This window comes from Phoenix dactylifera, unplaced genomic scaffold, assembly GCF_009389715.1.
Source record: "Phoenix dactylifera cultivar Barhee BC4 unplaced genomic scaffold, palm_55x_up_171113_PBpolish2nd_filt_p 000309F, whole genome shotgun sequence".
NCBI classification, from domain to species: Eukaryota; Viridiplantae; Streptophyta; class Magnoliopsida; order Arecales; family Arecaceae; genus Phoenix; species Phoenix dactylifera.
In genome coordinates, this window is record NW_024067781.1 from 1 (window position 1) to 11247 (window position 11247).

Genomic DNA, 11247 nt, shown 5'->3' on the forward strand with positions numbered 1-11247 from the left:
ACACCCCAACTCATCAATCATATATACCGCCGGATACCCATAATATATTTGTTTGTACACGAGTAACCTTAGCCAAGCCATATTGTCTGGTAAAATTGTTAAACCCTCCGGCATCGAATTCAGTGCGGACTTTGAGATCATATTAGGTAGAAGACTTGATTTGGGATCAACATTCAACATCACAATTAGTTAATTGGATATTTAAGGATTGTGAACAGGCTTCAAAATAGTAATTAGTAAATGTATAAAAACACCCAATCACATGAAACAATTCCTTTGTTCCTCTTTTCCAAATCTTTACAATATTTTTCTTGGAGGAGAATGGAGAGAGAGAGAGATACCCTTTCCTGTTTTTTGACTCCCCTCGCCATATCAGTTGAGTTACTGCACATTTTTCAAAGAGTTCTGCAAGGCCTTGTAGTGGGCGGCGAAGAAGGCGTCGAGCTCGGGCGGGACGAAGAAGTCCTTGGTCGGAGGAGCGGGGCAGGGGCTAATCCTCTGTTTCCTCGGGGCGGGCGGGCACGCCATCTTCGCCGGGATCCGGCACTCCGCCGCCGTCGGCGTCCGGCATGCCTCCTCCTCCTCCGCCGCCGCCGCCGTCTCCCGCCGGCCCATCAAGAATTTAGCGAGACAAAATCGCCGGAATTAAAACAAGGAGGTAAATTTTTTGCGGGAGAATTCTAAGAACGAGAAGTACGAGGAAGAGAGGATGAAACACAGAGAGAGGCGTGGATGAGGAGTGGGTACGAGTTTTGGAATTTATAACGGAGTTTTTCTGCCCCCGGAGGTTGACCGGAGAGAAAGAAAGGCATCAAATTCAGGTAGAATGATAAGGAGAATATTGTTGTGTCGGACGGCGCCGCGGGGTTCGCATGAAGGGAGAAATCGGTTATTCTGTTTTGCGTTTGGTGCGGGTCTCAACTACATGATTAAGGTTGTTCTCAAGGCTTATCAAGCTTGCTTGTTATACTCGATGGATGGGGAAAAAAAAAAACTAATTTAATTGATAAAAGCAGGACTTTTTTTTTTTTTTTGAGACTTTATAGATTTTGGCCATTGGTTTGTTTTTGTTTCAAATTCATTTTTGATTCTCCCCGAATCATAGATGTTGAGTGAAAATTATTTTTTAACAAAGTAAACAAAGTATGGATACAATGTTTTATTCGATATGAGGAGGCGAGCATATATGAGTGTGGCAATTAAATTGGATAAGGTAGAATCCCGGCCAGGTTGGATACACAAGATAAATTAAAAATTTATCGACTCGGATTTGATTGATTCATTAAATAAATTAAAATTTTAAATTTAAATTTAATTATTTTATTAAATAGATAATTTAAATTGATTTATAATAGATTAAATTAAGTTAAATGGGTTGAATAGTTAGGCAAGGAATAAAAAGAAGTTAAAACGGTGAAACTAGGTTGCTTGTTATACTCGGTGGATGGGAAAAAAAAACTAATTTAATTGATAAAAGCAAGGCTTTTTTTTTTTGAGACTTTATAGATTTTGGCCATTGGTTTGTTTTTGTTTCAAATTCATTTTTGATCCTCCCCGAATCATTGTGTGTATCAGATGTTGAGTGAAAATTATTTTTTAACAAAGTATGGATACAATGTTTTATTCGATATGAGGAGGCGAGCAGATATGAGTGTGGCAATTAAATTGGATAAGGTAGAATACCGGCCAGATTGGATACACAAGATAAATTAAAAATTTATCGACTCGGATTTGATTGATTCATTAAATAAATTAAAATTTTAAATTTAAATTTAATTATTTTATTAAATAGATAATTTAAATTGATTTATAATAGATTAAATTAAGTTAAATGGGTTGAATAGTTAGGCAAGGAATAAAAAGAAGTTAAAACGATGAAACTAGGTAAACTGACGCTACCATTTGGTTGCACGGGCATGCATCTTAAGCTGTCCATTCTCAAACGAACGGATAGGATCATTTATTGCACCGTAGGATTTCCGTATAAGAACGATCTCTAGAGGGGATAAAGGATTCGACGGTTCGTTTGGACGCTCCGCTCCCGCAATTCCCCTCATTCCTCGTCGCCTCCTCGACGCTCCGACATCTCCGTCGCCGGCGTGAACGGAAGACGGCCGGCAGCGAGCCTCCAGCCACCAGCCATCCGAGGTAAGCGTCCCCACCTCGGATCCCTCTTTCTCTTCCTCTCTTCTCCTCTCTTTATCCCGTTCCTCTCTCTTCCTCGCCGAATCCCATTGGCTGGCCTGCGGGAGGCGTTAAGATCCCCTACTCTCTCTCTCTCTCTCTCTCTCTCTCTCTCTCTCTCTCTCTCTCTCTCTCGCTTTCGATCTCAATTTTTCGATCCTGCTACCATGATTGTTCTGGGTGCGTAATTGCATGTTATTCCTCTCGCAATTATATTGGCTATTGCATCAATGGATTTTTCTTTCCTGCTAGCATGATTGGTCTGGGTGAGATGGGGTGTTATTCCTTCTACAATATTTTTCTCTCAGTACAAGGAAGATCATTCTATGATGTTAGGGGCCTGTCGAGTTGCTTGGCTAACTTTATTTTAGATGCAAATGATGAATTACTAGTGATCCAAGCTTGTCCACAGAATTCAACTGCTGTATCAAGTTACATTCTTGTCTAAGTTGTTGGTGATCTATGCTTGTACAGGATTCAACTGTTAAGCCATACAAACTCGCTACTAATGGTAAAAAGGTGCAACATTATAGGGATCTGCTAGGTGTGAAGTGCATAGTCCCAGTAATTAAAATACAGCAGCTGCATTACATCAGGTATTATAAGTTCCATAGCTGTTCAAGAAACAAATAAAAGTCTATATATTTTTTTTAAAAAAAGGTGCTATAGTTATTTAGTATTTGTTCAACAGAAATGGGACAATTGGTGTAGATGATTGGGATCTTGTGCTGTTTATTTTGAATATTGTTATCATTTTTTGTGAACTTGAATAAAAGATGATGATACTGACACTAAAAGTCGTTATTTAAAGGATTAGAGAGTCCAAAAGTTGCTAGGAAGATGCTAATAAATGGTAATTTACATAAATTTACAACTCTAACTTATTTTTAGATATATATATATATATATATATATATTTATTAATTACATCTTAATGTTGTCATAGGTTGACTTGGGTTGACCTGAATCTGTACCTGTGACCTAGACCCTTTTCCGGTTCAATGAATGGTCCAGAAAGCAAAGCAGACATGTTGGAGATTACTCAATAACTAATGGTAGATTACTCAGTAGGTATCATCTAGATATTACATCATTAAACCTACAATCACTTGATATCAGTACGTTGCACATAGACATAACGTGATATGGATTACCATTAGTACGAAGTCCACAAGGAAATAGGATTATAAAATAAGTTTAGAGATAGCACATCAACATACAGTGAATTAGTTCTATAACATCTTCCTCTAAGATTGTCGAAATCAATGACATGCTTTCACTCCCATCTATTTATTTTGAATGCTAGCTTGTTGATGCTTTTGCTATCTATCCATGGCCTATCATACGATGGACCAGTCTCAAACAATATTACTAATTAATTATGCCTCCTTAGCATTTCTTTAGCCAAGTTCATTTTTCAGCTTCTTCGATCCCTGCTTCCTCCTAACAGGATTGAATACAAATATAACTGTTAGGAGAAAAAGGAAATCAAGTGTCAAGAGTCGTTGCATTAATATGAATCAAATTTGAAATGCAGCAATCAATTAAGACACTAACTTCAAATTAAAACTACGGTTCAAGAGCCCGAGTATTGCCATCTATAATCCAATTGACCCATATATATAAGTAGCGACACATCCATTCCATCTTTGTAATGGATGTGCATTTTTCCCGATACCCCGATTTTATAGGAGTAGTTATATGTGAGGGTCGATTGGATTTGAAGTGATAATCCTCAGGTTCTTGAATCGTAGTTTTGATGTGAAATCATTGTCTTTATTCATTGCTGCATTTCAAATTTGATTCAAATCACTGCAAGATTCTTGTGGTTCTTGACACTTGATTTCTGTTTTTTCCCCCAATGGTTGTATCTGTCTTTGACTTTTTTAGGAGGGAATAGGGATCCAAGAACCTGAAAAATGAAATTTACTAAAAGAAACATTAAGAAGGGGGCATTATTATTTAGGTAAAATTGTTTGAGATTGGTTCAATCTATAATGTGCTATGGACAGGTAGTAAAAGCATCAACAAGCTAGCATACAAAATGAATAGATGGGCTTCAAGAGTGAAAGCATGTCATTGCTTTTGACAGGTTTAGGGGAAGATGATATAGGACTAATCCAGTATATGTTGATTTGCTATCTCTAGATTTATTTTTATGACTCTATTTTCTTGTGGACTTTGCACTAATGGTTATCAATATCACCTTATGTCTGTATGAACGTGCTGATATCAAGTGGTTGTAGGCTTTTAATGTTGTAGTATATGGATGATACCTATTTACTATTCTAGTGTTAGTTATTGATACAAATTGATTAAAAAAACTAAAATTTGTTGGAATCAGATCAAATGCAATATAATAATGCAAATACTTGCATATGACTTATCTAGGGTAGTTTGATATGGGCTAGTCCCAATTCATAGGTAAACCTAGGAGGAATTCATCTTTTTATAGGAAAAATCAAATGTAGTATGAATCAGTCCTTTTTATGTATATCCAAGTGCATTCATATGCAATTAATTGCATCAGTGTATTCAATTGGCAATTGAACTTTCAATATTATTTCAGCTTTTCGGAAGCTGCTCTGGTAGAATGAGATAATGAGGGTGTCTGGTGTTGGAGATGGATAAGGGGAGAATCTAGTTTATGTATATCTGTTTGAAAAGTGAGTAGATATCTGAACATGCTTTCCCTTTTTGTGCTATTGCCAACTAATTTTATCTAGTTCACTAATTTAGTTCACTAATTTTAGAATAATTCTGGGTTTGATATGAGCCATTGACATTTCCTTTCACTTATGCTACAATCATAATACTAGAAGTGGCTTAGGTCATGTCCAGGTCAACAAGAATTCTTTGGACATAAGTGATGATTCTGGGTCTACAATTTTGTCTAAGAGACTGGTGTATTGATTCTGTATCATGCCACCGTGTCATACCCATCGAGTCATGTGAGTCAAGTTTGGACTTACCATTCTGTTGAAAACACTAGTTTTTTTCTATAGGTTACAGGCCAACATATCGTTTTGTGTTAGTATGATCCAAAACTATGCAATTAAGGCCCAATTACAAGTAATCTATCATCGTCATGAGCATGCCATATTATGATTAGATTAATCTTGATGCCTGATAAATTGCAGAGAATTTGAACTCTGATCATGAATAGCTAAGAGTGGATCCTAGATTGGTGTAAACTTAGGTACGGGATTACAAAATGTTGAATTAAAAGGAAATAAAAGAAAGCAATATAGGAACTGTTCTTTCCCTAGTCCTCTATGCATTTCCCTTTTTTCACTTTAGTTCTCTCGCTCCATAGTGCCTAAAGAATCACATGAGGAAGCATTCTCCATTAAAGTGCCTTTCTACCCTTCCCCATCCCCTCACCTTTTTTTTCCACTGCCACACTGGCCCTTATCCAGCTTCAAACAATTATATTTTTCTCTCTGTAAAAATTTGATTAACCTTCTCATCTTAAGTCGCAAAGTATGTTTAATGAATGTTTTGTTTTGGTTCTATACAATTAATTTGATTCAATAGATGAGTGAATACTTCGAACATATCTTCTCCAAGAACTCATTTGTCATATAACATTGTGCTCCAGTTCTTTTTCTTCTGTGTTCTATTTCCGTTATACCAGTTTTTGTCAACTAGTATGATGGTTGAGGGACATACCAATGCAGCCTTGCGATAGAGCTTGAATTTTGTTTCTATTGCTTATATAGATTTATTATTTATTTTCCTAGAGGTGGCTATGGAGGTGAAACAAATCTATCATGAGAAGCAGAGGTTACAATTTTGTCTGTTGCATGCGCTAAATAACCTGCTTCAGGTATGTTTTTATACAAGTTTGACAAACCTATCCTCCTGTGTTTTCTCATAAATAATTTATTTCTAGAAAGCATTTCTCCTCACTTTTATATTATGCTTTATGGATATTGAAAAAGAGCAAATTCAGTATCTTTATGTGCTGTTTTATTTTTCTCAATTCTTCTTGAAAATTATTCTTTTTCCTTCTTAGATTGTTATCAATATTTGTAGAACAAAATGTACTCAAGAAGATGATCATGTATATGCTTTTGTGATATGTTTTTTAAGTTTTCTTTCACCAATTCAAACAAGTGAACTATCCCTAATGCAGGAAAGAAAGGCATGAAATGAAAAGAGAAGTACGAAGTACGAAGAGAGAACTTGCCTAAGTAGTGGAAAAAGAAACTGAAAAAAGAAATCAAATTATAATTGCTTTGAAAGATAACTAAAACCTGTATATGAGCTAAAACAGATTTGCTCTAAGTTGGTGAACACTGAATTTTGGATATGAGCTGAACTAATCATTCCTTATGCTGTTTTTTTGGACCATTTGTTAAGCATCATCTTGGTTAACTCATCTTTCTGTGTTTGATAAAAGTTTGACAGCTTTGTTGTGAATCAGGAAAGGACTCATTCACTCGAGTTGAGTTGGATGCCATTGCTGATAAACTTGTGATTGAAGATCCTAACAGGGATTCATGGACTCCTCTATCGATAATTTTTAAGCCCCACCATAACGTGTTGACTGGAAACTATGATGTGAATGTACTCATCACAGCACTAGAGTCGAGAAGGAAAAGAGTAGTCTGGCATGATCATCGAAATGGAGCTTCTTCAGTCAACCTCTCTGGAGAAACTTTGATGGGAATCATGCTTAACATTCCTGTCAGGAAGTTTGGTGGACTTTGGAGGGGTAGGCATTGGGTTGCATTGCGAAGCATTGGTGGTGTTTGGTATAACCTTGACAGTGATCTTTCTTCACCCCAGCCATTTCAGCGCGAGGAAGAAGTAAAACAGTTCTTGGATAACGTAATCAGTCAGGGTGGAGAATTGTTGCTTGTGTTGAATGACAGAGTCTGAGGAATACTTTCGCAATCACAGTTGTTGAAATCAAACCCATGATCAGTTACATCTTTGAAATCATGGCATTATTTCAGAAGAGAATGAAAAGAGGCATTCTGAAAAGCTTGGTCTGTTTGTTGTGTTTCATCCCTATTTTGTGCCTGCTGCTTTTAATTAATTTGGGCCTTCCTGAGGTGTCTATGGACAATAGCATCAAGAGGTCTTGCAAGACTTTGTTACCTTGGAAGAGTTCAGAGGAGGTGAAACTAGGAGAGCTTGGGGAGATGATGGTTGCAATGCTGCCCAGTGATCTTCCCTTCACCATTTTTGTCCCATCAGAAGAAGCGTTTGAACATGTTCTAAAACTGAGAGCCAGCGATAGCTTAACTGAACAGAAGATGAATGATACATATGCCACTGTCTCTCGCGTAATGGGTTTTTCTGCAGTTCCTCAGCATCTACCTTCTGGAGCAGTACCTTTGCACAAAGAAATATCTTTTGATTCTATATCTGGATTCAGATTATATGCTTGGAAGGATGTTAAAGGAACTCTGGTTGTTAATGGGGTCAGATCAGAATGTGTTGATGTCCGAAAAGCTGAGATTATTGTGCATATCATGAGTGGGGTGATTATGGATGTGGAGTTTGAGCAGTCATTTTCTCCTGATTACGATGACTGACAAATGATCCAATCCGACCACCTGACTGTCAGTATGGCTTTCACTTAGGTGGAGTCAACTTATAATACATATCTGGCGTACTTCAGAATATGTTAAACTTTGTAAAATGGGTCCTGTACTGGTAAATGCATCCGTCCCGGTGTTAGCTTTTCTGCTAATAAGCATGATTCAATCATCACTTTAATTTCTCTTGCGGCAGTGGAGTGTAAATCTGAAAACATTACAACCTTTTGACCTGAAAGTTGTTTATGACCATCTGATCAGTGGAATTGCTATAACAGCAGAGGGTTCTATCATATGGAGAGGCTAGTGATCTGATTTTTTGCAGTGCTACATCAATTTGTGGAAAGATCCGGCGTAACTATTAATAATTCCCTTATTGTGGAGTGATGGTTTTGTGGTTTGACATCCAAGCTTGTGTTTTTTCTTTTGTTCTATAATGCTTTTTTGGCAGATGTAAAATTTTGCTTTAGTAAGATGACTTCAAAACTGGTATCAATATTTTCAGCTAAGCACATACCGAAAGTATAATTTGTTGTTCATGTCATGGTTCTAATTTTGGCTAGAAACTAAGTTTTCTACTCTTTTTTAGATAAGTTGATATACATGAGCATCGAATGTGGTAGAATTAGTTGATGTCTGAGGACAGAGCTAGGAAAATGTGTTGGACATGGTTCCAAATCTGTATTATTATCTGCTACACAGTCGGCTGCGCCTTTCCGAATGATAGGGAATTGGTTCTATGAACCCTAAAATCACAAGCGAGCACCTGCAAAATCTATGCATTGATGACCATGTGTTATTCTCAAGCTCAACCAGTCATGCTTGCACCAACCACAAGCAGTGGTATTAAGGTAAAGAATTTCTTCCAATTGAAATTGTAAATTGTCAAAAATGAATTGAATAACCCTCGTTGTTATGAAAATCTTGAAGTCACTGTCAATGATGTTTTAGAGATGTTAGTTACATAAGTGTAGGGGAGAAGTTAACTCCCATTGGAACATGAGTGTGGTATGGCATCACCATGGTGACAAAAAGAAATTTAGCAATTATAAGAGCACCAAATACCTGATTTCCCATTTTACGAAAGTATTTGAAGAAATTCCAATACCTGTTCTAATATCCAGAAACATAGCTGCCAAAAGAAAACAAGAACAGTCTAGTTACTGAAAAGTGGAACTTAATAAAAAAAAAATTGAGAACTAGTAACATAGTAAGGAAATAAGCAGGTTAAAATAATTGTAATTACATGTCTTCATACGCATATATATATATATATATACACCATCTTTGCTATTATCAAGAATATGGTAACAATACAGAAAAGATGTGATCAGGTTTGCAGATAAAAGATGTGATGAGTAAAGTGTCGGAACATGACAAATTCTTGGCCAAGTCTGCTTTGGCAAGAGACATGCCTATGTGATGCCTCAAAAATCAATTTGGTACATAGACAAAGCTCATGCAATGGGGAATCGATATCATTTTACTGCAACTTTATAATCGCATAAACTGAAAAAAGATCAGTTGGGCATCAAACAGTCAATCATGAAATCTAAAAAATCATCTGCAAAGTATCTGCTCATTGATACAAATTGAAACAATCCAGGCTAATTGACACCTAAAAGACTTTTGGGCAACCTGCTGGAATGTAATAAAAACTTTTCAAGCAAAAGAATCGCAGCCACATCATCATAGGAAGAAGTATAATTGTTACTGTAATAGGCAACTGTTTTTTCTCAGGAAATTGGTGCTGCCAATTAAACTTAATCTTGCAATTAGTTTTTATGTCTAACCTATCATAATGACATGAGTGTTCTGGGTGCTAATTGGTTCTTACAAGATGTTGACATGGAAGATTGCAAGCAGCTGCCAAAAGTCATTTTCCTCTTCTGAGGCCAGCTATGTGTACAAGTAGCTGTCAAGTTTATGGCCAATTAATTCTGTGGCTAATCTTGTGAGAACTAGGGAGTCTTCCTACAATCAAGAGGAGGAGACACTTATTTTTTTCTTGTTTTATTTTTCTGGATTTATTCCTGAGAGAAAAATGAAGTAGCAGAGCTCGGTCAATTCGACAAGAAGTTCACAAGAGGGTAAATTCCTAAAATAAAGTCGCTTTGAAGGTCCCAATTAGATCAATGAGTCCCTAAACTTTCATGCAGAAATAATTTGATCCCATGGCCTGCTCCACAATAATCTCGCCGTCGTACATAGTTATAGAAAACACAAAATAGGTGATTCCAACACATGGTGGATATTTTGATCATCCAACACCCACACATGCTTTGAAATGCATGAGATGTCCAACCAAGTAGAGGTAATATGTAATTGCAATACACTTATGCCTTGAAAGCATAACAGATGGTGTGTAGGAGGTCTCATACATGATAGCCCCATGGAAGTCCACTAGGAAGTAGGACCTTAGTGGATTGGCCCAAGAGATGGAAGGAAATATCAATCAAAGGGTCATCTGGGCCTCAAACTGCTTGGAATGAATTTGCCCACGCTGGAGATGAAAGGCATTTCTTCTTCAATCATTCTTTCTAACATCTATTCTCTTTTTTTATTCTAAGGTAAGTCTCCGAGCTCCTTCAAGAACAGCATTGCGGTCGCAATGGGGTAGTGGCTCATCAAATCTTTTTGTTTCATCAAACAGTTTGTTTTCCAGTAAAAGTACTCAAGTAAGCTTTCTGATGTATAGCCTGACTAACCGATAACCATGTAATCAATAAATATAGATAGAGTAAGTAACTCAATGGATTTGCCCATTGTGGAAATGAAAGGCATTTCTTCTTCAATTATTCTTCCTGATATCTATTCTTTTTTTTTGTTCTAAGGTAAGTCCCCGAGCTCCTCCAAGAACAGCATTGCGGTCGCAATGGGGTAGTGGCCCATCCAACATTTTTGTTTTGGCAAGTAGTTTGTTTTCCAGTAAAGTACTCAAGCAAGCTTTCTGATGTATAGCCTGACTAACCCATAACCATGTAATCAATAAACACAGATAGAGTAAGTAACTGAATGGATTTGCCCATTATGGAGATGAAAGGCATTTTTTCTTCAACCATTCTTGCTAACATTTGTTCTCTTTTTTTGTTCTAAGGTAAGTCCCCGAGCTCCTTCAAAAACAGCATTGCGGTCGCAATGGGGTAGTGGCTCATCAAACCTTTTTGTTTTGGCAAGCAGTTTGTTTTCCGGTAAAGTGTTCAAGCAAGCTTTCTGATGTATAGCCCGACTAACCGATAACCATGTAATCAATAAACATGGATAGAGTAAGTCACTGAATGGATTTGCCCATTGTGGAGATGAAAGGCATTTCTTCTTCAATCATTCTTCCTAACATCTATTCTCTTTTTTTGTTCTAAAGTAGGTCCCCGAACTTCTTTGAGAACAGCATTGCGATCCCAATGGGGTAGTGGCTCATCAAACCTTTTTATTTTGGCAAGCATTTTGTTTTTCAGTAAAGTACTCAAGCAAGCTTTCTAATGTATAGCCCAACTAACCGATAATCATGTAA

At 37.0% G+C, this 11247-nt stretch overlaps 2 protein-coding genes across 2 annotated transcripts; both read left to right on the top strand.

Moving 5' to 3' along the window:
* The first annotated feature begins 2036 nt into the window (after positions 1-2036).
* LOC120105543 (josephin-like protein) lies at positions 2037-7665 on the top strand. Its single transcript, XM_039118104.1, has 3 exons — positions 2037-2148; positions 5928-6013; positions 6598-7665. The coding sequence occupies exons 2-3, from the start codon at positions 5936-5938 to the stop codon at positions 7069-7071; spliced, it is 552 nt and encodes a 183-aa protein (XP_038974032.1). The 5' UTR covers positions 2037-2148; positions 5928-5935; the 3' UTR covers positions 7072-7665.
* LOC120105552 lies at positions 7254-7733 on the top strand. Its single transcript, XM_039118120.1, has one exon. It carries the CDS (start codon positions 7254-7256, stop codon positions 7731-7733), a length of 480 nt encoding a protein of 159 aa, XP_038974048.1.
* Positions 7734-11247: the final 3514 nt, after the last annotated feature.

Excerpts from the sequence above, each read along its gene's own strand:
- LOC120105543 (XM_039118104.1), top strand. The coding sequence starts at position 5,936 with ATGGAGGTGAAACAAATCTATCATGAGAAGCAGAGGTTACAATTTTGT. Across the intron at positions 6,014-6,597 it reads CGCTAAATAACCTGCTTCAG|CTTTGTTGTGAATCAGGAAA; the intron begins GTATGTTTTTAT and ends AAAGTTTGACAG.
- LOC120105552 (XM_039118120.1), top strand. The coding sequence starts at position 7,254 with ATGGACAATAGCATCAAGAGGTCTTGCAAGACTTTGTTACCTTGGAAG.